This window comes from Grammomys surdaster, unplaced genomic scaffold (assembly GCF_004785775.1).
Source record: "Grammomys surdaster isolate TR1022 unplaced genomic scaffold, NIH_TR_1.0 125756, whole genome shotgun sequence".
Classification (NCBI taxonomy): domain Eukaryota; kingdom Metazoa; phylum Chordata; class Mammalia; order Rodentia; family Muridae; genus Grammomys; species Grammomys surdaster.
The window spans coordinates 664,887-692,622 of NW_021620588.1; the positions used below are offsets into that span (position 1 = coordinate 664,887).

A 27,736-nucleotide genomic window follows, 5' to 3' on the forward strand; every position below is an offset into this window, starting at 1 on the left:
GTATCACTGGAAATGGGACAGTGAGACAGCAGAGGGCAGCAAGGACCAGGGGTTGGGTCTCAGTAAGGATTGTGACTTTTAACTGCGTGTGATAGGAACCACCAGAGTGTAGCAGATACGGATTTAACACAAACACAATACACTCTGAAAACACAGTCAGAGGATGGGAGCAGAGACCAGTTACTGAAGCTACCCAAGGGGCAGCAATGACGGTGACCTGACCGTGGGAGCCAGGCAGGAATCGTCTGGCCAGAGATAGACTTTTTTCTTTGGATAGTTTTGCTAGATGTGTGTAGTGGGGTTAAGAAACTGAAGAGAGCCTGGCATATCCTGGCATAATGGTGGCACATGCCTTTAATCGCAGCACTCAGGAGGCAGAAGCAGGCAGATCTTTTGAGAGTTCAAGGTCAGCCTGGTTTACATAGTGAGACCCTGTCCCCTGACCCTATAAAAAGAGGTGGGGATGGACCTGAAGGAGAGCTATAGACAAGACACAAGGGGGAAGGAGAGATGATAGAGTCATCTGCTGAGTGCCTACTGTGTGCCATCTGCTGAGTACCTACTGTGTGCCCGGCTTGCCATACTTTGTTTACATCTTCATGCCCAGGCTATGACCTAGGCACCATCCTACCCATGCCATGGATGAGCTGAAATAATCCAGTCAGGAACACACAGCTCACAAATAAGGCTAAAATACTAACCCAGCAATTCGATCTCCAGATCCATTCCATCTAAAAGTTGTATAGGAAAATAAACCTACATTTTCATACTTAAACTTTAAATTATTCAAATAAAACATATTCTCCTGTTTAAAATTCACATATTCCAGTCAGAGCTGACCACCACAACCAACCCCTCTGCCTCTTCCGAGTCAGTGCCTCTTTTGTGAGTTTAGGTCGGGTCCCTGCGTATCTCGATACACACTTGCATGTGTGTGCGTCCCGTGGGGTGTAGCATTTTCTGGTTTACACGGATGGAGTCGAACCGTACATAGTGTTCTAATGCTTACTTCACTCGACAGTTTTCCTCAGAGAAACTTCTATGCTAGGGAACATAAACCACGCTCATTTTTAAAGAACTGCCGTGTAGTATATTATGGGCTAGATGCACTACGGTTTATTTAGCCCACTCACTTTCCAAAGACAGAAACTCAGTTTTCTATAAATGTAACTTTTTCAAGGGCTTGTATGGGTTTTTTTCTCAAAATATAAGGCTTTTATTTATGCTAATGGAAGAACCCACATCACACTGACAGCACAAATATTTAGCAACAGCAAGCCTGGTGACTACATTTTCTAAATCCCCTCAGGCACCTTGGAGCTAGCTCTCATGCACAGCCGAGGCTCTGTGCAGCACACAAGGCTAGCTCTGGAGCTCCTGGAGGGTGGCAGAGTTCTTACCTTTGACTTAGGCACCAGGTTCTGGTGCAGGAAGCTACCAGACATGGAAAGGACAGTCATGGAGCCTCCATGATCTGGGCTTTAGCTATGTGTCATGGACAGCAGAAGGTAGGCTGCTATGCTGCTGATTCAGTGTGGTTAGCATCAGAGCTGGAGGAAGGAAGGAGTATCCTGCCCAGGTTCTACATACCTATCATGTACCTAAGACATACCATAATTACCCTTTTATATCTTCAGAGCTAGATTGTCCCTGGGCGCCACCTTTGGAGAATGGAGTCTCAGAGACAGGCATCCACCTGCCTACTGTCCATTGTGCAGGGCGCCCCCTCCTGGAGCAGCAGGAAAGTGATGCTTGCAGTGTTTTGAAGCCTGCCACCTGTAGAGGGAGGCTATAGGAGAAATTGATAAACTTCCGGGACTCTACTTTTTCCAAGGGGCAAGGACAAGCCACCAGGAGACAGGCTGAACAAAGTGTCCTCTATGAGGCTGACAGACTGTGAAATGGCCACAGTTTGTGTGTAGCCCAACAAAGCTTAGTTTGAAGGAGATGAGCAACCTGTCGGTCACACCCTGTTACATCTCCATAGCTTGGAGAGGGCCAGGGTGGAAGAGGGGACACAGCCCTCTTCTGCAGCTGGATCATTCTACTTAAAGAGAAAGTCACTTTCATGGTGCAGTGCCTCAGTTTCCCCACCCAGTGACTATGAAGCCATGCTGCTCCTATGAGGTGGATACAGGGGAGACCTGGAGGAACTTTGGAGGTACGATGTGCAGATCAGTATGACTTGTGAACAGCAAGTAATTAATTAACCACTCATAGGTCCCAAATATTGTACAGGACACCATTCACACTAAACAACTTGTCTGCTATTTATCCTAAGTGCCGAGTGGCTGGCTCTGCTTCATCCGGGAGCTCATACTCCGGGACCTAACTCTTCCTTGGTATAAATAATTGATATTTTCACAGCATCTAGAGATCCCCACCAGCCACCCCCCCATATCCCTCTACCCATGAACCCTCTTCCCTGCCCACATAAAACATTCTGGAGCCATGAGCTAAGATGCTGTCCGTGGAAGTTCTACCGTGGAAGAAGGGCAGTAACTCAGTTTGACTCAGATCAAGGACAGGAAGAGATTTAAACCAGTGGACGCAGTGTCTACGCCTGGGTCAGGTCAGAGGCCCATGTACCCCACCATGTCCCTGTGTGTACAGTACACTAGAGGACTCTGCAGAGAAAGCAGTCAGTGCTGTGACCATGCAGTGTCGTGTCTGCTGTGAACACGGAGTCCACAGCTCTATCAGTGTGTGTGTGTGTGTGTGTGTGTGTGTGTGTGTGTGTGTGCGTGTGAAGTGTGTGAATCAGGTCTGCACACCAGTAAACATGCCCACTGCCCTGAGAGCCTTCGTAATCACCAGAGACTCTGGATCCACAAGACTTCCAAATATCAAGAGATAACTTCATGGCCCTCCCCACCCCTATCAAGAACCAGGATGTGATTACAGGCTGTACATATGCCTGGCATGCACGCTGGATAACAGCTAACCCTGCTACCTACCATGGCCCTGATAGACCCAAGCCACAGGGGAGACCCATATGTGTGCAGTTGTCCCTCAGACCCCAAGCCAAACTTGCATGGCTTCCAGGAAGTACAAAGCTTTCTGCTGTGTTCAAGTGTCTCTGAGCAGCCTAGGCACCCACATCCCTATCCCTGATCCCTAAAGAGGTGGGACAGAGTAGAAGGCTTCTCAGGGACCCTTCAGGATGCTGAATGTCAGTGTCCAGAAGATGGAAGCAGCAAAGTCAGGTCAATTGGAGTTTGAGGCCCATGTACCACCTTACCACATCCCCACCCAAGGCCAAAGGCTAGCCCAGGGGCTAGCCTGAGCAATGTGTGTGAGTGAAGTGTGAGCTGATGATGGGGGGGGGGCATCAGGGAACAGTAAGAAGCCCAGGTTATTCCTGCTGTGTAAATCAAGAAAGGCTCTCAGGAGGAGGTGGTAAACTCCCACCAGGGTCCCTGGAGACTAAACATGACAGTCAACAGAGGGAAGAAGGTAGGGTAGGGGGCCCTGGGTAAGAAACTATGGGCCAAGACTGAAAAAGCACTGCCAGGTATGAGCAGCACCTGTGGCCTAGTGGAGAAGGCAGTAAATGTGACGCCTTGAAACAGGAGACCAGGAGCAGGATGGTTGTGAAGGGCTGGGAACTCTTCAGAGTGGAATGTGAGGGTGAGTCCCTGACTGCTATCCTCCTTCCCCTCCTCCTCCTGCCTCTTTCTCTCCCTGCTGGGCTTCTAGCTCCCTCCTCCAGTCTTCCTCAGCCCCATGTCTGGGTCAGTCAAGTTCTCAGCCACATGCACTTTCTGCATCAACTGTAGCCTCCCAGAGGCTGTGAACCTGGAAGCTGCTTAGAAACACCAAGTAGTCAGACAAGTCTCCCGGAAACTGGAAACCCTGAAGAAGTGAGCAAAGAGGCGAGTCCTTGGGTCCAGACTCTGTGACCCACCACCATGTGATCTGGACCAGCTGATGTTCTTATCGGGCTGGCCACTGACCCAAGGCCTACAGGTGTCATTTCTTTCAGGGACTCTAGGCCCAAGGTCACCTAGCAGCCATTTTCCTTTTGTCCTGCCTCTACAGGTCAACAGCTTTACACAGAGATTGCACTTCCCACTCCTGAGGAAGCTGGTAACCACACAGATGACAGGGCCATCCAGTGACCTGTGCAGCAGTCCAGGTGACACCTGGGAATTTGCATTTCCCTCAGTTCTTGGGAGAGGCTTCTGGTCTGAGGACTACCATACCCCAGTAGCACAGCAAGGTCCCAGGGAGTTCTTTCCACCTCGAGACATGGCCTTGCCCAGTTCAGTCAGAAGCTAGCATTGGGACCCAGGCATGAATACACTTTAAGTGTCACCATGGCTACAGTGTGAGGCCAGGTTGGGACCCCGCACCTGTAGGTGCTTTTTATGTAGGTGGCTCATAACAATAGCACTAGCAGCTGACAGCCACTGGGTCCTGTGCTACTCTGAGCACAGGGAAGGAAGGCCTTATCATCATTCAGATGTCTGGCATAGGAAAATAAGGTCCAAAGAGGGGAGGTCACCTACCCGAGGGCACAGAGCCAGGAGCAGTCCAAGTGTCTTATCCTATTTCCTCATTTCTACTAATTGCTACAAGTCCCTAGTAGCTGGCTCCTGGGAGCTGCCCATTGGTCCAGCCTCTGGCAAGGGATAGCATCCCATACACAGCCACAACCCAGGGTTGTTAATACCCATCCTTTATGCCATCCTAGCTGACAGCTAATATCATCAATGAACCACCATCAAGGTACACAGGGATCCTGACCCAGCTACAGCCTTGGACACATGTGCAGGCACCTACAGTCCCTTGCCCATGCTGGGTCCCAAGGTGTCATCTGAAGCCTCTTGGATGCTGTCTAGTTTGAACTGCTGTTGTTTTATTACATGTAAGTAGCAGGACACTGAAGCTACCTGCATGGCTGTGGACCCAACATCAGGTGCAGGCACTGTAGGCTTCTAGAAGCTTGCTCAGTCTGTATCCAGCCACATCAGGCTGGGAAAGGCTGGGTGGCTGCTGGGCTTCTATCACTGACCTTCCCTATAGCAGGACCCCAGGCCTCAGTGTGCAGGTCTATACGACATGACTCAGGAACTTGACTATGTACAAAGCTCTGACAGAGTCTTGGTTCCCGGGGATCCTCCAGCACCATTGTCCAAGGCACTCCAGAAAGAGTGTAAAATCTACTCAGAGTCAAACAACAAAGAGAGAGAAGTCCATGTCAAGTTCCTGACCCAGATAGAAGAGTGCCGGTACTCTGCTGGGGTTCTGACAGCTAAGACAGGTGCACACAGACAGAAGGTGCACACAGACAGAAGGTGCACGCAGACAGAAGGTACACACAGACAGAAAGTACACACAGACAGAAGGTACACACAGACAGAAGGTGCACATAGACAGAAGGGCCTAGGCTGGGGTGTCTCTCCAAGATAAAGAATTTTCTAAACACATACAAAAGACTCTAGGTTCCATCTCTAGCATGGCAAGAAAAAAAATGCCCAACATCCAGACCCAGGACAGCAGTAGGAGTGGGGACAGTGGGGACATGGCAGTCAGTGGCAGTGGTAAGGGTATGGTTGCTCATAGTAGTCAGTGGTGGCCATGGTAGTGTGGTAGTTTGTAGCCCCTAGTTGCTAATGTCACATGGCCTTAGATGGTGCATGCTGACAACTGGGGCTGAGCTCAGCCCATAGGTATATTGAATTTTGCCCCAAGCCATCTCCGAAAGGGAGACCTTGTATTGAATTCCAGCCCTCTGCTTTACTTGGAAGCTGGGAAGATCTCTCCACAGGAACCCACATCAATGGGCCAATGTGCCCTTTGTCTTAGTTTTGTCCATCTTTGATGGCCTTCCTCCTGAGTCCTTCACTTGTCACCAAACCTGCTAGCCCACAGCTGTGGAGTGTGCTGTTCCTGTCTGTGGCACAGGACTCAAGATCTTAGGGTCTGGCCAGCATGACAGAATCTCAGAGCTGTGACCCGACCTCCCCCCCAGCTCAGAACTGATTCCCACAGTGTCCACCATTCACCCCATAAATGCCAGGTCACAGGAACCATGTGTGCCCAATGTCTTCACACACACATGTGAAAACAGACCCCCAACACAATTGCTCAGGAACCCCAGGATCCTCTGGGGACCCCATCTTAGTGAAGACCTCGGTGTCTAGATGGGAAAATGGAGGCTCAAAATAAGGACTCATAGCCCAAGGCCTGGCAAATCGCAGCATGGCCACTGGAGCCCCATCCTCAGAGGTTCCCCCACCATCAATAACACTTACTCCTAGAAGAAGGAGCACACCTCCCTCCAGGGAGTCCAGAAAATGGGAGATTTGAGGTTAGAATAAAGCCCAGGGATGCTGGGATACAGGGCAGAGAGGAAGTCACACTGCCTCTGAAGTTCCCAGGACCATGCTAGGCTGGATTTGCTCTCTGTGTGGACATCCCAAATGTGAAGCCCAGCACAGGACAACGGGGACAGTTAATGACAGGGCTCACAGGGCCACAGAGAAGCCCTCATCCTCCATAAAGTAAATGGCCCAGCCAATCATGCCTCCTTGTTCTTGCTATACAGATGAGAGTTGGGCTGCCAGGGGTTTCCCTTGCCTCCCAGAGAGGCCACTGCAAGACCTCTGGGTATCAAGTAAACTATGCTCCCTCTCACTCTGGGTCTTGAGGATGGCCTCATTATTACCCTACAGGTAAGGGCTCTTACCACTAAGCCTGATGCCATGAGTTCAGTCCCCAGAAAATATAATAGCTAAATCCTAAGTCCTCAACTCAGCATGCCTCGGGCTTCTCCCTTCCCAGGAAAAGACTAAAGGACTGTGGTGTTGTTGTTATTGTTGTTGTTTTGTTTTGTTTTTTTTTTTGAAAGGTGCACCCCACCCCTGACTCTACCCACCTTAACTATCCTGTGATATCCTGTGAGCCTATAGAGGCCTAGCCCCTCATGCTTGGACCTCACTACACTCAGACATGCAGCCTGCAGTGGTGAGTGAGATGAGTCTAAAGCCCCCTGAGCCAGCCTACGGGCAGGCCTCAGACCAACCTTTTCCCCAGAGCATGAAAGGACTCGTCCCACAAACCTATAAGCCATCGTGGCCGGGTCTGGCGTACAGTAAGGTGGCTGCAGTCTGGCCCTGTGAGACAGAGGGTGTGCCATGAGGAGGCTCAGAAAGAGCACAGGCCAGATGCAGGCAAGGTTGCTCAGCGGTAAAGATTCCTGCTGCATAAGCCTGACAGCCAGAGAGTCCCAGAGCTGACACGAAGGTGGGCAGAAAGGACTCGCTCCACAGTGTTTTCCTCTGGTCTCTAAACACATGCTGTGGCACACATGTGTCCTCACACACACACACACAAACACACACACATCACACACATTAATAATAATAATAATAATGACAACAACGTCAACAATAGTAAGAAGCACAGGCCATAGGGCAGGACCCTGCTGTGGCCCAGGTCCCTGCCACACACCTGTTCCATACTAGGGCTCATCACACCAATCTCTGCATACTCAGTGAGGGGCTTGATAGTCCTTAGTCATCCACATGTTAGTACAGATGGATCCAGAAGGAGACAATGTGGAGGGCTCAGTGTGGGTATGCCGGGTCAGGGGGAGTCAGAAGCCAGCCAGCTACTGCTGGGTGGGCTGGGATGGAGGCAGAGAGCGAAAGAGGAGACCTCAGCTGTAGCCTAGAAGTCAGATGAGAAGCAATACAAGATAGGACACATGACTTCCACCTGGAAATAACGAGGCAATTCCAGTGTGGCATGGTCAGAGGTCAGGTGCATGGTGGAGGCTAGGGAGTTATTTAGGCACAGAGAGCTGGTGGGTTGTCAGTGGACCTCACTGACAGGTGCAGAACAAAGGCTTCCCTGAATGTCCATACTGCCCCTGGTCCAGGAGCCACAGCCCTGCCACCTGAGCACCTGCTGCCCCCAATGTGAATCTCACAGTAATGCACATGTGTCTACATAGAGGTTGGCTCCCTGACGGTGCTGTGCTGTCTTAATCTCAGCTCTGCCCCAGGATCTGCAGCAGGGTTGTATACCACACAGGAACATGAGAAATACTTGCTGACTTGAGCAACATACAACCCTGTGAGTTAAGTGCTACCACCATTAACCTCACAATCACCACCACCATCACCATCACTGTAGCAGAAGGAGAAACTGAGGGTCAGACCAGATTCAAAGCCCAGAGGAGGCTCATTATAAGAAATTAAATGGCAGCTGGGCAGTGGTGGTGCACGCCTTTAATCCCAGCACTTGGGAGGCAAAGGCAGGCGGATTTCTGAGTTCAAGGCCAGCCTGGTCTACAAAGTAAGTTCCAGGATAGCCAGGGCTACACAGAGAAACCATGTCTCGAAAAACTAAACGGGGGTGGGGGGGGGGGAATTAAATGGCATCCCAAGCTCTGCTGTGGTTAAGAGGAGTGCGGAAACTCAGAATCAGGCACAGGCTGCATGGTTACTGCCATGCTCACTGGAGCACACTGTCCCAAAGTGGGTGGCCTCGAGCCAGGAATGGCTTCTCTCTCAAGCGCCAAGTCCAAAGCCAGAGTGTTGGCCAGACTCTGCCCTAGATCTATGAGGAGAGGCTATTCCCAGCCTCCTTCATCTCCTGGTGACTCTGTGAGGTCCTTGTCTGTAACTCTCTCCCTCCAATCTCTGTCCACCCCGTTATACCGCTCTCTACCTGCCTGGGTCAGCATCACCCATGAGGACACCTATCTCTGGACAGAGGGACACCTGGATGATCCAAGATGCTCTGGGATTACTCACATTTCGGAGGGTGTTTTCCCAAGGCAGGTCACCTGCCAGGTCCTGGGAGGAAGGCTTGGATAGTCACAGATTCCGTAGCTTACAAAGGTCTGGGCTAAGAATCTTTCAGCAGCCTTGTGACTGGGTGACAGTCATTCTGGCGGTCACCAATACTCAATCAATTATAGCAGATGTTCAACACCTTAGCACAAAGGAGGCCTTGTGTGATATAACGCTGCTGAGGTATAGTGAGTTGGGCTAGCCTGGGCTATGATGTCCTGAGTCAGGTGTGTGAGACGTTCTTTGGCATCACGTTTACAGGAATGGAATGTCCCCTTGAGTCTGGAAGCATCCATGTTTTTAGGTTTCTTCATTCCTTTAGCAGGGCCCCCTTCAGGACATGCGTTACGTGGAACGCTTGTCTCCTAGGACAAATGCCTGGAAAATTCCTGCTGTGTTTGCCTGCTCCCTCCTCAGCTCCCAGCGACAGGCATGCATCTCTCCTGGCCCCAGCCCAACTTGTCTGCCCTCTGTCCACAGGTTTGCCGGGCACCGCTCCAGACCTGGAAAAGAGGAAACAGATTTTTGGGCAAAACTTCATACCTCCAAAGAAACCAAAAACCTTCCTGCAGCTGGTGTGGGAAGCGCTACAGGACGTGACACTCATCATCCTGGAGATCGCGGCCATCATCTCCCTGGGACTGTCCTTCTACCACCCACCGGGAGAGAGCAATGAAGGTAGGGTGCCCCGGGTGCTCCTGACGACACACAGCATGTGCAAGGGTCTATGTGACTGCAGCACCCACAACACGACAAGAGGGGCCGAGCTTGCCAGGGCTCAGACTACGTAGACCAATACATGCCCTAGTCAGCCCACCTGTGAGTACGAGGCTAGACCAACTGTAGTAATAACTATGGTGAGCATTCATTAGGCACTTCCAGTATGCCCAGCTCAGGGCTTGTGCCTACTTTAAAGATGAGAAAACTAGCCGGGCAGTGGTGGCGCACGCCTTTAATCCCAGCACTTAGGAGGCAGAGGCAGGCGGATTTCTGAGTTCGAGGCCAGCCTGGTCTACAGAGTGAGTTCCAGGACAGCCAGGGATACACAGAGAAACTCTGTCTCGAAAAAAAAAAAAAAAAAAAAAAGATGAGAAAACTGAGGTATGAAGAGAAGGTCAAGTTGCTCTGGGTCACTCACTATCTAAGTTCATTTTCTCTTATTCTTAAAAAATATCAAAAAAAAAATCATAGACTACATAATTTATGAAGGAACAATGTCTCCTGTCCCACAAGGACTTCCAAGTCCAGCAGCAAGGTGGCACGTCTGGTGAGGGGCTTGAGCTGCCCTACAGCCTTTCCAGGCCATGCTCTTGCCATGACTCAAGCCCCGCACCAGACGAGCTCTTTCTGTACAGGATAGGAGGGATGGTGAATAAAAACCAGTTGTAATCGCTACCATGACTCAGATTTAAGTTTGATTTGCGCTTCCTAGCCTTCGGGGTAGGAAGGGAAGATGGGTGCTTTTCATAGGTCAGGTTAGCAATGAGCAGGGAGGTAAGATTTTTCTGACGTGGATCCTGGGATGGACGTTCCCATAGGGAAGTAAGAGAGGTGAACCGTGGTCAGCCTTCCTTGTGGTTTCGGCAAATGTGGAAGATTGCAGATGCAGACGGTCAGGCTAGCAACAGAGTCTGTAGCTACCTCAATTGGGAGCTGTTGTGGTCATTTCCTACTCCCTTAATCCGCACAATAAGGAGACAGATACTATGTTTGTTTTGTTTTTGTTTGTTTTTGAGACTGTAATTTGATTGCATCACATTTCTCTTTTTCCTTTTTCTTCCCCCAAACCCTCTCACATACCCCTTCCACCTCCCCTTCAAATTCGTGATCTCCCTTTCATCTATTGTTATTGCGTGTGTATGTGTGTTTGCATATATGTATATACTCCTAAATATAACCCGTTGGGTTCATATAATGTTAGTTGTATGCATGTTTTCAGGGCTGACCATTTGGTGCTGGACAACCAATGGGTGTGCTCTTCCTGGGAGGCCCACCTCTCTGGCTCCCAGTTTGACTCCATTGGCTATAATTCTTTGAGCTGAGGGGTCTTGTGGGCTTTCCCCTGTGCAGTTTGGTGTGTTCACTGGTGTCGTCCTTGTTCAGTTCACAGCTGGGCAGTCATGTTGATACGATTTTATGAGTGTAGTTTCTGATGTGACACAATCTCACAGCACAATCCCTGATCCTCTGGCTCTCCTGGTCTTCCTGCCCCTTCTTCCTAAATGTTCCCTGGCCCTTAGGTGTGGGGATGTTTTGTGGATGGCCCACTGGGACTAGGCGCCACAGCTCTGGATTTTGATTGGCTCTGGTTTTCTGTAATGGCCTCATCTGTTGCAAAGGGAAGTTATCACTGATGAGGGGTGAAAGCTCTACATATCAGGCTAGACCCGGGAGGAACTAGTTGCTATTTCTGAGCCCCTGAGCCATGGAGAATATGCTAATGTCCCCCACCAAAAGTTGAAACTCCGTGGCTCTGGCCAAAACATCCAGCTCTACAGAGAGAGCTGGAGCTGAGTCACCCACCATCAGTGGCCTCCTGGGCCCTGCTGAGCAGAGTGAGGTGAAGAGCAGCTGGCAGAGGCCAAGGTAGGACATGACATGGTCTGGGATGTGCCAAAGAGAGACCCCTCCATGACTTCAGATGGATGGCTGCTGCTATGGCAGTCTCTGAGGTATACAAACCCAGGACCCAAAGATCATGGCTTGGTGGCTGGATTGTGGCCCAAGTTGCCCTGGCTCTGCCCCTGCCACACCTCACTGCTCCTGGTCTGGCTACACTTTGGCTAGAAGGCAGCTGGCTACACTGAGTCCCACTAGGAAAGCAGTGGAGGAAGGGAGGCAGGACAGATTCCTCATAGCCTAGTCCCTAAGGAGAGGATGAAGACTTTCCACCAGCTTTCTAAGCATCCTGCATGTAGCCCCATAGGGGAAATCCACCTGCTGCATTACCCAAGAGCCAGCATCTCAGCCAGGAGGTTCTTATGCTGGCTGATATGTGGTCTATACTCCACTGGGCAAGGGAAGAGAAGATGGTTCTATAGAATTGTGCTCAGATACATGGGCATATCTCCAAACCAGGCCTTAAGCCACCCTTAGTATGGACAGCTAATATGAGAAAACTCAGGCCTGGGCCCATATTACAGTCAGGTATCATGCAAGTAAAGGACCCTGGGAAACATAGGCTCAAGTCCAGGTGTTTCAAATCCTGATGAGACGGCAGAAGGGACACAGATCCTGGGACTGCAGGGTCCACAGAGGTTCTTTAGAGCACTCAGGAAAAGGGGAGTTTCAGCACCAGTACCTAGCATGTGCTAGGTGGTTTTGGGGAGCTCAGAGAGGCTGAGTCAGTCACTTACCTAGAATTGCGTAGCAGGGCCTGGACTTTGAATCTGGGTCTTTCTGAGTCCGGAATCTCAGAGGGATACACCGACTTGACTCTAAGTGTCCCCGTCTTCCAATAACAGCCCCCATGGAGACTCTGAAGAAGCATACCAGGGAAGACAGGCATGTCCTTTACAGAGCATGTGTCAAGAAGCAGGGCTACAGCCTACAAAATGAAGTATCGGGCTCTGGATTCAAGTTCTCCCTCCCCTGTCCTCATGTGTCAGAGTGTATACAGTCATCCCTGGGTCCTGCCGGAACCTTCTGTGGGTATTATTTATAACCTTCTGTATACTTGAAAGTCTCTCTGGGTTTCTGATAACACCCAATATGACAGCTGTGTGAACATCTATTAGGTCATGTTACTTAGGGGGTAATGACAAGAGAGGCCTGGGCATGCTCAGTACAGATGCAGTATCTCTGATGCAGTTTCCCACCTGTAGTTGGTCAGGCTGAAGTCTCTGACACTGGGAGTTGTCAGCACAAGGAGTCTGTCTCTAAGGTTCCATGTTATTCCTATCCTTGCGACAGGGGTTGTATCTCTGTAGGTGCCCTCAGAGTAACACAGGACCACAGTCCCTCAGTTCCCTTATCTCAGGTGACTGAATTCCAGGTGTTTCCTGCTCCGTGCCACTGACTCAAGGCTTGAGCCCCTGGGACCCCATGGTAGGCACTTCACAAGGAAGGCCCTCTTCATCATATGACCACCTGAGGAGGGGTCCAACTGTGATCACCCCATTCTGCTAATGAGAAAATGGAGGCACTGTGGTGAAATAGCCACGCAGTCTGCAGTTGAGATTTGAATTCAGGGCTGGCTCTGCAGCACCATTGTAAGAGCCATTACCACCAAACAGTGGTCTGGGTAAATAGTTTACCATTACTGAGACGGTTCACATTTTTCAAGAGGACAAACAGCCTTGAAAGCCCTTCAGGCGTTTACTGGCCTTTGAGGAATACTGCTTTAGCTGGAGACAGGAAAACTTCCAGCAGCGCGTGTTGCTTGACCATGGTGATCCTTTATCTTCCCCTGCATTCCCTTCCTGTCCTTCCTGTCTTGATGCTTCTGACCCCTGGGTTTCCAGAAGCTTCTGTTAAGATCTCTTGAAACTGCTGTTCTCTATTCCTTGGAATTAGATTGGATGTCCACCTGCCATAGGCTCAGAGGCTCAGGGAAAGACAAGTTTAAGCTCAGATTCCAGGCCTGGACCCAACTCTAGACCCAGTGTGACTCCAGCTGAATCACTGTGCATCTCTAAGCCTCTTTCCTTTCTTTGGACATCTGGGGGACAAGGATTGAGGCTTCCCCAGTACCTCTGCCCTGTGGAAGGCACCCTTCTGAGTTGTCCAAAGGTGATGGTCAGACACTGCTCCTGGGATACAAGCCATGAGATCACCCAGCTCTCACCTAGGGTGTGACCCCTGGCCACTGGAGCCTTAGGTTTTCATTCAGAAATTTTCAGGTGCCTCTTGCCCTTGGGACCCATGCTGGGAGCAGGGAGAGGCTGGGGAGCCATAGGCTCTGCACACCTTAGCATTGCAGACCTTTGGTCAAAGCCTCCATGTTGGGCATATTAGCATTTTTTTCTCTTTCTTGCCTCCCCATGGGCTAGCCAACCTTGAGAGTTGTAGGCCCATACTGAGCACTCAGTAGTGCCAAGTGTGGAGTACAGGGTCACTGTGGGTCAGGTAGCAGCCTGTGTCTTCAGTCCCATTGTCCTTGCTGTGGCCTGAGTTGGGGAGAGCCTGCTACATGCTAGGTATGCCCAGGAGTTGCCACTTCCCTGTCCCCAAGCCCTAGGAGGTGTTGTTAGCAATGCCCCTCTCCCACTTCCACGGTATTGCATAAAGGCAGGCGTGGTATAATCTCAGCACTCAGAGTGGAGGCAGGAGGATCAGGATTCCAAGACCATCTCAGCTACATAGGCAGTTTGAAGCCAGCCCAGGCTGCATGAAATCCTGTCTCATGAGAAAACTGAAGCTTATCTCACAGCTGGGACAGAGGCAGGGCGGGTATGGTTCAGATGCTGTCGTTGAAGTCATGCTGCCTGGAATGGCATGCTCAGTTTCCACCTGCCCTTTCTAGCTTGGGACATTAGTAGACCCCTCTGAGAAGTCTTAACATTCCCATCTGTGGAAGACATACAGAAGAGCCCTATAAAGTGACCAGGAGAAGCCCTTTGCCCAGAGCATGGCACAGAGGCACCTGATCAAATGCACCACTAGGGATTACTTAGCAGGGCTAAGCTATGTGGCAGCTCTTGTCTGCCGGTCTGGAAACCCAGTGCTTCTTATCTCTCTACAGGATGTGCCACGGCCCAGGGTGGGGCAGAGGATGAAGGCGAAGCAGAAGCAGGCTGGATTGAGGGGGCTGCTATCCTGCTGTCAGTCATCTGTGTGGTCCTCGTCACAGCCTTCAATGACTGGAGTAAGGAGAAACAGTTCCGGGGCCTGCAGAGCAGAATTGAGCAGGAACAGAAGTTCACCGTAGTCCGGGCTGGCCAGGTGGTCCAGATCCCTGTGGCTGAGATCGTAGTTGGGGACATTGCCCAGATCAAATATGGTAAGTGTCCTGTTCATGGTTCTAGAACTAGAGTCTAGGTAGAGGTGGGACATGACAGGCAGATACAAAAAGCCTAATCCAGGGAATAGGGTGGGATCCCTAAAAGCTTGTGTTGTGGCAGGATGTATTCTGAGGCCGTGAGGGTCCCAGAGGAGACGTAGGCTTCCCACATCCAGTTAAATCAGAAATGTTAGATTCATAACACACACGCCATTGTACCCCAGCCTCCACCTGCAGCAGACATGACTAATCAATCATTGCTCTTAGTCAGAAAACAGCCTCAGAAGCCTTCTAACACAGCTTCACCAATACTCAGGGTGAGTTTATGAGGCAAAATCCATTTCCCATCCCTGAATTGACTTCAGATAGATCTTTCCAAGCTTGCAAAAGTTAGCAAGAGTCAAAATAGGTAGGTGAGTATCCCAGGCCTGTCATATTGCTACTGAAAAAGCAAGTAGTCTAGCTCCAAAGGAAGTTTGAATAAGAGATGTCCTGGGTCAGTAGGCACTGACTGGGGAGATTGGAGTGGGCTTCCTCACAGTCCTGGTGGCTCACTTGATTGGGGTGTCCTCAGTCCACCCAAAATAGCCTGCTTTGGTGTAAAAGATCTTCTCCAAGCCAAAAAAAGACTATAAGAAAATGAACCACAGAGCAATGCTGGCCCCAGAGGCACATCAGGTCAAAGGACATACCATAGGAAAGACACAGTTACATGAAGCAGGCAGAGTTGCATGGCTCTGTATCAGGCCCCAAGGATGTCACTTTATCACCCACTGACTGCAGGCACCATCTTGGATCTGTATGCTGAGGCCTTGTAGGTACCTCCCCCCCTTCGATGTCTCAGCTTCTCTGTCCACATGACTCCACTGAAAACCCCCATCTTCCTCCAACCAGGTGACCTCCTTCCTGCTGACGGCCTCTTCATCCAGGGCAATGACCTCAAGATCGATGAGAGCTCACTCACGGGAGAGTCTGACCAGGTGCGCAAGTCTGTGGATAAGGACCCCATGTTGCTGTCAGGTAAGCTACAGTCCACTGTGCCCCTGCGGCCAGCCACACACACGCTCACACACACACACACACACACACACACACACACACACACACACACACCATGGGGAGGCCGGTGTGGTCCCTGGCTCTGGAGTTGCTGGCAGGAGCAGCTCCCTGTGAACACACCACCCCTTCCTCAAGCAAGCTCATGTTATACCTGCCATGCACAGAGCCATGGCCAGGCCTGACACTGTTACCATAAACATTACAGGGTGTCCTACTCCAGCAACACGGCTTATAGTGGTTTGGTTTCCTGCAAAGTGACAATCTTTCTGGACACCCACTGTGCATCAGGCCCTGTGACAGGGGAGGCAATGGGAGGGAGCCAGACTTGCCACTCCTGGGGAAGTGCTCACAGGGAAGGATGGAAAGCAAATGCAAAGGCTCAGAGGTAGGACCACACTGGAGCAAGAGATAGAGAGAGGTAGATCTATGGATTCTGGACTCGAGTCAGAATCCTGACATTATTCTGAGAAGAATGGAATTCCCCAGATGGAGTTGCTTGGTGGCATTGGCATTTTTACAAGTTTTTTTTCTGGCTGCAACAGGAGGGCCAGAGATAGGCTGGAGAGCCTGTAGGGGGAAAACACCTCTGTGGAACCCTTTCCTATGGAGATACCAAGAGCCCCCAGTGCCTGACTATGCTGTTGAATCTCCCGTCCAAACTAGTTTGGGGAAAAGCCCTCTTCAAATGGTTAACCCCATAGGAGAGATACGAAATGGTATGCAAAAGCCAAGAGAGGCGCAGAGAGGTCAGCGGAGGTAGTAGTGAGCTGGAGTGTAGAGGGTGAGTAGGAGCTTGCCTGGTCCATTTCCCTGCCAGGCGAGTGGGATGACCTGGCGACACAAAAGAAAGATCCATGAGTCTTTCGGGTAATGGAAAGTACTTATTTATCTAGAATGTATTCACTGCTTGTCTTATTTGGGGTTACTGTTGCTGTGATGTAACACCATGACCAAAAGCAACTTGGAGACAAAAGGATTTATTTCACCCAGTTCCATATAACGATTGACCAGCAAAAAACAGTTAGGAACTCGAACAGGGAAGGATCCTGGAGGCACAAACTGATGCAGAGGCCATGGAGGGGTGCTGTTCACTGGCTTGCTTCTCGTGGTTTGTTCAACCTGCTTTCCTATAGAGCCCAGTATCACCAACCTAAGGGTAGCACCACCCACAATGAGCTGGGCCCTCCCCGTCAGTCACTAATTAAGACATGCCCTGCAGGCGTGCCTCCACTCCAAGCTTATGGAGTCATTTTTTCAGTTGGGGGGTTCCCTCCTCTCAGATGACTCTAGCCTGTGTCAAGTTGACATGAGACTAGTCAGGAGATCCAAGTATCTATTAAGCACCGACTGTATGTCAGTGGCTAACGGGACAGACAAGGACTATGCTGTGCTGGAATTTTGAACCTGGTGAGGACAGCAGTCAAGGAAGGAATGCACAAACAAATAGTCTGGGACAGTAAATCCATCTAAGACACAAGACTGCCTGCAGTGAGAGGGGGAGGGGCCCTGGAGTGGGGAAGAGTCTCAGCAAGTCACGGAACACCTGGCTCAGGAGCTTTCAATAAATCAGTGGTTCTCAACCTTCCTGATGCTGTGACCCTTTATTACAGCTCCTCATGTTGTAGTGACCCCCAACCATAAAATTATTTTTGTTGCTACTTCATAACTGTATTCTTGCTACTGTTATGAATGATAATGTAAATTATTTTGGACATAGAGGCTTGCCAAAAGGGTTGCAACCCACAGGTTAAAAACCACTGCCTTCAGGCTTAAGTCAGAACATTGAGAAATGTATTCCAGGCAGAGATATGTCAAGTGCAAAGGCTGGGGTCTGAGTGAGGGATCATGGAAGCAGTCTCCTCTAGGAACACAGGGCCATGTGAAAGATCAGAAGATGGTCCCACTCCCATTGGCCCTGGTTCCAGTCCTTGAGCTGCAGGAGTTGATAGGCAGGCAGGCATCCTTGGGGGAAGCATGCAATGGTTTCTACGGGAGCCCAGGGCCTGAGTAGGTGCCAAGTCTCCAGACAGCATGGACAAAGAGTAGGTGGAAGGATGCCAGGAGGAGCCTGGTGCAGACAGCACTCAGAGTCACTAGCTAGCAGTGCCACAAGCCAACCAGGGAGGACACCAGGACACAGACTTCAGAATGACGGAGATGCTCTGAAAGCTGACTGCTGCTGATTTAGGGTGAATCACAGGGTCCCTCATAAAGGCAGGAGGCCCAGAGGGAAATGAAACCAAGCTGAAGGCGGAAGGCAAAGCCAGGAGGCTGTTCCTAGGAAGAGGGAGGAGGGGAGTCATGAGGAGGAGTCTGGGGAGCACAGCTAAGATTCTATGGTTCTTGTCTCTTCCTTCTCTTAAGGAGAAGGGTAGAGCTAGAGACATCTCAGGGACCAGAAGGGCCAGAAGCCACAGGAGAACGGAGGCCTGAGGTCCTCGGAGATGGGAACACAGCTCAGATGGGCTAGGATGGAGCTGGTGACTGACTTCTCATCAGGAGTCAAGTAGGTCATTGAAGCATGGGCTGGTGCTCAGGTCAGGAGCAGGTGGATGTGAGGACCAAGACAAGCAGGGGAGAGCTCCAACAGCCACCACAGGTTCCTACGGCTATGTGGATCAAAGCAGTGGATTTGCTCTGCCCCTTCAGATGTCCAAGTAACATCCTTGAGAGCAGGAAACAGAAGAGTGGCTATCCAGGGATTCCCAGAGGTTGTACTGACCTCAGGTAGCTGGTGGTCTGGTGGGATGCTCAGGAAAACATGCTCTCAGCTTGACAGGGAAGAGTTGGAGTGGAGACACACACACACCCCGCAAAGATAGCCCTATGCACACGATAAACTAATTAGATGGATGAGGAAGAAGCGGGACACACACAGAAGCCCCGAGGGGTGGCAGGAGGAAGGGTGGCAGAGAGTGCACAGGTGTGGTCAGCAGCAGGGAACAGAACAAGTACAGAGATAATAAGCAACGCGTTCCCGTTTCCGGTGCGTGCGCAAAGCCTGGACGGATCAGAGTGGTTTGCTGGGAGGGCACAACATCTGATGCCTTGTCAACCCTGAGAGTCACAGTTCCACTCACCACCCCCTGGAGCTCACCACAGACCCAGGGGATTCGAGCTCTCCAGCCACTGGGGACAGACAGACCCTCCTCCCAGTACTCATCTTGCTACCTCTTTGTCTGTTTAACTGCTGCCATCTGCTCAGGACCCACCTCCCCAGAAGTCCCCAGGACTACCAGTGCCTGCCCTCCACAGCCACCCCTATTCATAACAGTAGCAAAAGGACAGTTATAAAGTAGCAAGGAAATAATTTTATGGTTGGGGGTTACTGTAACACAAGGGTCCCAGCATCAGGAGAAACCCCTGGGGGTTTTCCAGATCTGGTGAGCTCTTTGTCCTGCCCCCTTCTCTGTCCCCTATCTACCTGCACAGGTTACAGGAGCTGCCAGCCCCCAGGGGGTGATGGGAGTGATTAGATTTAGAAGGTGATTTGAGGCCTGCTTATCGTGGGTGGAAATTGACCCCCACATCTTTTTCCATTCCTCCTCTGCTAGGCAGAGGAAAACAGCCTTTCCTGTGGCCTCTGGACCCAAGGACCAGCACAGCCATCTCCGGGCCAGCCTCCCCTCAGCTAGATTTTAGGGCTAGCTTTTGGGGCCTTTCCCCTTGGAAGAAACGGCCTGTGTCCAAGATCCTAGGTTGTAAAGACAGAGAGTTTTAAAGCTTACCATTGCTTTTCACCAGTGTGGGGCCTGGGGCAACCCACCTCACCCTTCCAGCCTTCCAGCCTCAGTTTCCCCTTGGTGTAAGAGCTGAGATTACTGCTTGTAGGGTGGAGGTGTGGCACAGTTCCAGGACACAGTAGGTGTTCCAAATATTTCCTTTGTGTGCATTGTAGGTGTTCCAAAGCTTTCCTGGGGCTTCAGTTTCGTTGTGTGTCTCAGGAACCAGTCAATCCCTCCTCCCAGCACGTGAGCAGAGTTGGCCCCCAGAACACTGTGAGTGGTAGATCTTAGCCCTGCTGGATAGTCTCATAGAGAAGACATGGCTACTGGATGTGCCAGAGCTGGCTGAGGAGTGGAAGGCAGAGGCCACCCTGCACTTCCCTGTGGAGAGACTTGTTGGGTAAACATGGCTGCTGTCTGCTTCCCAGACAGTCACTGTTAGATTCAGTGATATTTAGCACCTTCCTGTAACATAGATACCCTCCACCTCCAGAGATGCTCCATGTTCCCCAGACAAAGCTCAGTCTGATTTCATGAAACTCCAGCTTCTTGTGTACTTCCTGGCAGCCTCTGGCAGTCCCTGGCAGCCCCTGGCAACCCCTGGCAGCCCCTGGCAACCCCTGGCAGCCCCTCTTTGCTTTCTATCTCTGGATTCAGAAGCTTGTGGACCTTGTGGCTTTCAGATTCCACTTTGTTTAGTGTCCCCAGGGTTCATCATGTCTCAGCATGTGTCAGCACTACCATCTCCTGAAGGTTGATAGTCCAGTGTGCATAGAGAGGTAGAGAGAACACCTTTTCCCACCTTTGCTTTGTCTTATTATTTCTTAAGACAGGGTCTCATGAAACCCAGGCTGCCCTCAAACTTAATATATATCTAAGGTTGTCCTTTAACTGAGGATGTTCTTAAGCTCCTGATTCTCTCATTTCTTCTACCATCCAAACACAGGAATAACAAACATGTCATTGATCTTCCACAAGTTCTCTGTGGTGTCTAAGACAGCCGCTCTCTGAGCCTGCACAGTAGAGGCCTGCCTTCCAAAAAGCAAGACTTGGTAATTCAAAAGCCCCAAAGAGATGGCTTGGAGAGATTGCTCAGCAGTTAAGACCACTTGCTGCTCTTGCAAAGGATCCAGGTTCAGTTCCCAGTACCCAGAGGTAGTCCACAACCTTCTGTAACTCCAGTTCCATGAGACCCAATGTTCTTTTCTGGCCCCTTTTAGTACTGTACACACGTGGTACAGAGATACATTCAGGCAAAACATGTGTACACATAAAACATAAATAAATAAATAAATAAATAAATAAATAAATAAATAAATAAATAAATAAGATGAGTAAACGTAGAGCCGCTTCACTCAGTAGCTGCCCTTCCAGACACCTAAGCATTCTAGGGCTTTCTGGAACCCATTTTGAGAAATTTAAGATTCTAAAAAAATAGTCTGAATGTGGTGACACAGGCCTGCAAGTCACAACTACTCAGGTGGCTAAGGCAGGGGATTCACAGTTCAAAACCTGCCTGGGCCAGAGTGAGTTCAAGACCAAGCTTAGGCAACTTAGTGAGGTGGCGTCTCAAAATTCAAATATGCCAAAAGGCTCAGATATGGCTCAGCTGGTAGCATGCTTGCCTTACAGACACTGGTTCCGTCCCTAGCACCACATAGATCAGGCCTGGTGGAGTATGCCTGTAACCCAGCATTAAAAAGGCTAAGGCATGGGGGTCAGTAGTATAAGATCATCCACAGCAGCACAGCAAGTTCAAGGCCAGGCTGTGATACATGAAAGCCTGTCTCAAAAATGACTGAAGAAGGCACTCTGCAGTAGAGCATTAGCCTCGATTGTACAAGGCCTGGATTTAATCCCTAGTACCTCAAATAATAACCATGACAACAATAACAGTAGTGGTAACTTTCTATGAAAAGCACCTGGACTTTTCTCCACAGGGAATCTGATGTTACAGTTATACCCACCTCCTCAGCATGAAATTTAGAAGGTTTGCACAGGATGACTTACAGAAGCCAGTTATGTTGAAATAAAGTAGTTTTCAATGTGTAGCAGAGTCATGTCTGGGTTTCTATATTAGCCCACAAAACAAGAAGACAAAGTACTGGTCCACTGTCAGAGGGATAATAGTATCCACCATAAGAAAAAAAATCTGGCGGTGGTGGCGCACACCTTTAATCCCAGCACTTAGGAGGCAGAGGCAGGCGGATTTCTGAGTTAGAGGCCAGCCTGGTCTACCGAGTGAGTTCCAGGACAGCCAGGGCTACACAGAGGAACCCTGTCTCGAAAGAAAAAAAAAAGAAAAGAAAAGAAAAAAACTGGAGTTTATAATGTATCTACAATTATGTATGCTGTTAGTGGTGATAGGTTCCATTTGTTACGTACATTCATAATGGGGAGAAAACACTGAATTTCACTTGGAGGTTCATGAAAGAGTATTTGATTTGAGGTTTTCTCATTCGGTTCACAGACTCCTGAATAACCCATTAGGAAGGAAGGTGAGCTAGTCCTCAGAGGTACGCTCTAGGCCTTAGTTCCCATTTCTTCTTGATTGCAGAATAAGATCTGATTCCAAATACTATCCATAAGAAAAAACTGTTACCTGCTTGGCCTATAAGAACAGTGGAAGAATAAGTGGGGGTTAGAGAAAAGCAGGACGTGGCTGTCAAGGCCAGAATAAGAGGTTCTGGGCCTATATCTTCTGTAGAACAGAGAACTGAGAGACAACAGCAATCTTGTAATACTATCTCAAGCCCATCTCTACCTGAAAGTGCCACTCATCTCAGTGAGCAAGGTGCTACAAGCTGATGGATACCTGTTCCTTTTGTTTACTTGTGGAGGAGTCTTTGGCCATGTAATAGTAACCCGGTTACACCTTCCTCAGGAACCCATGTGATGGAAGGCTCAGGACGGATGGTGGTGACTGCTGTGGGTGTGAACTCTCAGACTGGAATCATATTTACCCTGCTTGGGGCTGGTGGTGAAGAGGAAGAGAAGAAAGACAAAAAAGGTAAGCCTCCTATACACACACATTTGAAAAACAAGAAAAGAGCTTTTAAGGCCACATTTTCCATTTATCTGTTCACTCCACATTATAGAGCACTTTCTACCCCATGCCCTGTGCCAATAGCTGCCACCTTTGTCCTCAAAGTCTGCTGGAGTTGGGGGGGTTCTATATGTTCCATCTTCCCTAGTCTTTGTCTTGTCCAGTCATGTCACAGAGGCCCCTCCTTTCCCTTAAGGTCGGGCTCAGGATGCTGGGCATGTCCTTCGATCTCCAGGCTCCAGCAGTAGAGGCAGTCAGAAGGAGTTGGTTCCCCATCACCTCACCAATAAATAGAAGTCCTCCCACATAAATATTCCTTCTGACATTGTTAATTCTACCTGAAGAGTTTTCAATCTATCAAGCACAGAACAGTGACCGGCATGGGCAGAGGTGATTCTTGGGAAACTGGTTGAAATTGGTCTCATGCTTACTGTTCTGATTCCCCAGGAGCTCACCATGCCCTAGTCCTGGTTCCACTTACCCTTTCAAAGTAAAAGTCCTTATTACCTGGTATCCCTCAGTGCAGTGAGTAGCAGTCTGTGATACAAATACCTTTTGAAATAGAGGAGGGATGCTCACACAAAAAGTCCTGAGCCCAAAGGCCAGAACAGCCAACTCCTTACCTAGAATCCATACTCGGTCTCAGGCACAGTGCCACCTAAGACTATCAGCCCTTTGACTCCTCTCCTAAGCTCTAGGGAAGCTTCCCCAACAATCTTGACCTTTTGAGAGCTTGGGAAAGGTTGATAACAGAACAGGTGGCCCTCCTCAAGTTCAAGCAGGTATGCTACCCATGCTCAGAGGCCACTGGAATACAAAACCTGCATCAGGGCTAAAGGCTGCTGGTACCTGAGGGAAGAACTCCTTTCCAGTGTGTCCCCCTAGGGTCACAGCTGTCCCTTCAGTACTAAGCATTAACAGAGAAGCTGCATTGTTAGCTGGGAACTCTAGATGCTGGAAAGAGCAAAGTAGGGCTAAGTTCAAAATGAGGCAAAGTCTTGGCTGAGAGTCCCAGCAGGTTAGGGACAAGGATATGAGCAAATAAGGACCTATAGCCAGAGTGAATACACTAAGTCAGGCAATAGGACAAAGCTAAGAAATTGGTGGAATGCAGTACTTTGAACCCATGTTCCAATATCTGTGGGGCCTGGCTAGGGAGAGACACTCAGAAGCTCTTGCAGATGAATCCTATATCTGACAATGTCGTGAGGAAGGCAGGCATCAGTGACCCCTTGGGTCTCATTCAGAGTTCCTTGCTGAAACTGAACCAAAATACAGAGGTACAAGATTCAGTTTTGTGTAAGGAGTCAAGGTGATATATGAATGGCTTGTGGCAGAAGAGCCAGAATTGGACCCCGTGGACCTCCCATTCCATCACGTCAGCCTGAGATACAGCTCAGAGTCCAGGATGGTTTCATGTGCAGGGGTGTGTGCGCGCGCATGCGTGCATGCGTATGTGTGTGTGTTGTGTGTGTATGTATGTGTGTGTGCACATGTATGTGTGTGTGCGTGTGTACATGCATGGTGTGTGTGTATGGGTATATGTGTGCATGTGTGGGTATGTGCATGTGTGCATGCATAGTGTGTGTGTGTGTGTGTGTGTGTGTGTGTGTGTGTGTGTGTGTGTGAGCATGTGTGTGTGGTGGTGGTCTGGTGTGGTGTGCACACGAGGTTGTGTGTGCTTCTCCTTCATTAACATGTCTCAAAAATCATCACACAGGTGTGAAGAAGGGGGATGGCCTTCAGCTACCAGGTACAGTAAGACAACCCTCAGGGAAGATGGGCTCTTAGGGATAGCTGCAGCTGTGGGCCCCTAGGCCTTGCCCCTAGATCAGCAGCACATAGTTGGAGTAGACCCCTGCCTACTAGAGATTATCCCCTTCAGACATTTCTCTTTGATCTCATATATTCCAGCCCATCAGGACAAGAAAAGACTCACTCTTCCCCCTTGTCCTTATGTCCCAGGCCAAATGGCACCTCTACCGAAGCCCCACACACTAACATGCAGTACCTTTCTTGTCATCATAGCATCCCTACCCGACAACCAACATCCCTACTAAGCAGTCTCAGATCCTGTCTCCAAGCACACAGTGTGTCTACCTCACTCGCTAGTGTCCCTTTCTCTTGCTTCACACATAACCATATCCCTGCCCCAAGAAAGAACTCCATAAAGGTGAAATTGGTAGTGCCATACCTTTGTTAATTTCTGAGTTACAATCTCCCTGATATAAAAGGAGACATTCAGAAGTCCCTCTTGGGTGAGACATCTCACACGGGGGTTACTACAGTGATCTTCAATGAGCTGGTCAGGGAAAGAGAAGGAAGTAGTGGGCAGTGGCCACCACTGACAGCAGTTCTTCAGGGACACAATAATGGTGGTCACAGGGAAGGCCCCTTATAACTAACTGTCCAGGCCATATACCACTCACTGAGCATTTTGAATTGACGAGTCCCTGGACTTCCTTATTCCATGGGATTCCTACCTGACCAGCCAAGCCAACACAATCCAGATGTCACCATAGAAGTTCCATCCCAGCTGGTTGTGTGGTGTGTGCCTTTAATCCCAGCACTTGGCAGGCAGACAGGTACATCTCTATGAGTTCAAGCCCAGCCTGGTCTACAGAGTCAACTCCAGGCCAGCCATGGCTACATAGTAAAACCCCATCTCAAAAATAAATAACTAATAAAGAGCCACCCCACCTGAGCATCTGACCACACTCCATGCTGTCCTGAGTCTCAGTCCTCACCCTCCCCTATGACATCCACGGGAACATTTCATCCCCATCCCCAATTTGAGTTCCTCACTTTCCAGCAGAGCTTTTTTTTTTTTTAAGAGTAAGACATGTGATTATCCCCAGTAGGTTCATGTCTCTGTGGTCGCCTTCTCCATTGTGACATTGCATTTTCCATCCCTCCCACCCCCACAGCGGCCGACGGCGCAGCACCTGCAAACGCTGCAGGTAGCGCAAATGCCAGCCTAGTCAATGGTACGTCTCCACGGCGAGCTCTTGGGCTGGGTTGCTGGGTGTCTTCTTCTCTACCCTTACTTGAGGCTTTTCCTGTCCTGAGTCCCACAGATCTCCGACATGCATGGCCTCTCCAGAACACTCTCCCTCCCATATGGGACAGGTACTTAAAAGCAGAACCATAACCCAAGAAGCCAACTCCACATGACCTTGGCTTCTGGCCCATGAGAAGCAATATGCCACCCAGTGTGGCCCACCCTTAAGCATGGTTCTAGCTCTGGTTTTAGAACATTACCTTGGATCAGGAACTAACCAGAAGCCAGCATCTGGGTTCCTAGAACAAGCTCCAAGCCTCCTCTAAAACTCCCCAAAGGTGGAGACTCGGGCTGGAGTTCAGCCCTTTAACCCCACCTAGCATGGCTGAGCCACAGGCAGACATTTCTTCCTCAGTCTCTTTCTCTTCTCTCTTGCCAAGCCAGCAGGTATTGAGGCTTGTGGGACTTGGGCCTAGTCTGTCCTCCTAGTCTGGACTGGTGTGTCTTGCTGGTGCTTGGGCTGTAGCATCTAAGAGTCTCTGCATTCTTACTTCCCTGGAGTGGCTAGTTGGAGTGGCTGCCCGTGCCCCTGGTCTTCATTACTGTATCCTCATACACAAGCTTTGAGGATTCTAACCACTTGCTCCAGGGATCTCCACTGTCCACCATCGTCAGACATCACCTGTGTCCCCATTAGGTCCTGTGATAACCACCTAGGCTGCACCTGGATGCTCGAGACATTAGGGTTTAGCTGTGAAAATACTGCCAGAGAAGCCAAGGCAAGGACCAGGTGTGTCCATCGCTGAGTGCTGGACATGTTTCTTATCCATTCTGTAGTTCACTTTCCACCCTTCTTGCAGGATGTGGATACACTGACCCACCCCATCCTCCTACCCTACACCCTACACCCTACACCCTATACACCCTACACCCTATACCCTACACCTCTAGCCAACCTACCTGCCTTCAAAGCAACCAAGAGACCCACCCAGAAGATGTCAGGGACTACACAAGGCACCCCTGCAAGGAGTTGCTAATTCTAGTGTGGGTCTATTTCAAGCCCAGGAGGAGGAAGGAAGGCAGCTGGGGCTGTGGGTGGTGTCAAGCAACAGGGAGGGGTGGCTGAGAGGTGACAGAAAGAGCCAGCATGGGCAAATCCACAACTGAGTTAGAAGGAACCAAGAACTCACTTTCCCTAGGAGACAAGCATGCAGCATTGTCCACAGCAGCCAGTTCCAGAAGAAAAGGAGAATTTCCCTCACAGGCAGCGGCCAGAACCAACAGAGAGGATGGGGCGCTTTGGTTTCTCAACTGACACTGCACTATTGTTTCCCGTTCTGTATCTCTTTGTTCCTCCTGAAGGCCCAATGACACAGGCTTTGTCCGAATAGGAAGGATGAAGAGACTGAGACTCTAGGAAATTAGGACACTAGTCTAATCCCAGTGTGGTGGCACACTCCTTGAATCCCAGCACTCGGGAGGCAGAAGCAGATGGATCTCTGTGAGCCCAAAGCCAGCCTGATCTACATAGTGAGTTCCAGGACAGGCAGAGCTATATAGATTCCCACCTCCAAACAAAACAACAATAGCTCTAGCTTCTCACCACACACTGCTCAAACCTGCTTGCAGCTCCTCATAGACAAGCATGGAGGATCCAGCACCTTCTTCTGACCTCCGCAAGCACCAGGCACACTTGTGGTACGAAGACGTACATGCGGACAAAACACTCACACATATAAAATAAAATTAAAAATAAATAAATATAAATCCAGAACACAGACATGCTTGGCTCTGAGGTGTGTCTTCCTTCAGTCAATCCAGGATTCCACAATAAAGTGTGTCTTACAGGTTTTCCAAGAAATGGAGAGATACCCACCCGCCACAAAAAAAATGATTCTCTAATCAAAGATATTTGAGGGCTGGGTGTGGTGATATGAATCTATAATTCTAACACTTCTGAGACAGGCATCCTAGCAGATGGGAACATCATAAATTTGAGGCTAGCATGGGCTACAGAGTAGGGTCTTGTATGAAAGATCTCAATGGCTTGGGACCTAGCTCAGTGCTCGGGTATTTGCTTAGCACAGACAGGGTCCATGGTATTCTCTGTACTAAGATTGATTGGAGGACCCTGAGAAAGAAGGAAAGAAAGAGAGG

General features: G+C 49.8%; 1 protein-coding gene across 4 annotated transcripts in view; it reads left to right on the forward strand.

The window, feature by feature from the left end:
• The window catches only part of Atp2b2 (ATPase plasma membrane Ca2+ transporting 2), a 156,342-nt gene that overhangs the window by 73,928 nt on the left and 54,678 nt on the right, over nucleotides 1-27,736 (forward strand). For 3 of the 4 annotated variants that reach the window (XM_028788637.1, XM_028788640.1, XM_028788638.1), the window contains exons 3-8: nucleotides 9,288-9,485; nucleotides 14,491-14,748; nucleotides 15,643-15,768; nucleotides 22,417-22,542; nucleotides 24,299-24,331; nucleotides 25,506-25,565. In XM_028788637.1, the coding sequence (XP_028644470.1) occupies nucleotides 9,288-9,485; nucleotides 14,491-14,748; nucleotides 15,643-15,768; nucleotides 22,417-22,542; nucleotides 24,299-24,331; nucleotides 25,506-25,565 (801 nt within the window). Of the gene's footprint in view, nucleotides 1-4,818; nucleotides 4,871-9,287; nucleotides 9,486-14,490; nucleotides 14,749-15,642; nucleotides 15,769-22,416; nucleotides 22,543-24,298; nucleotides 24,332-25,505; nucleotides 25,566-27,736 lie in introns of those variants that run through there. The other variant, XM_028788639.1, reaches the window with a different exon arrangement.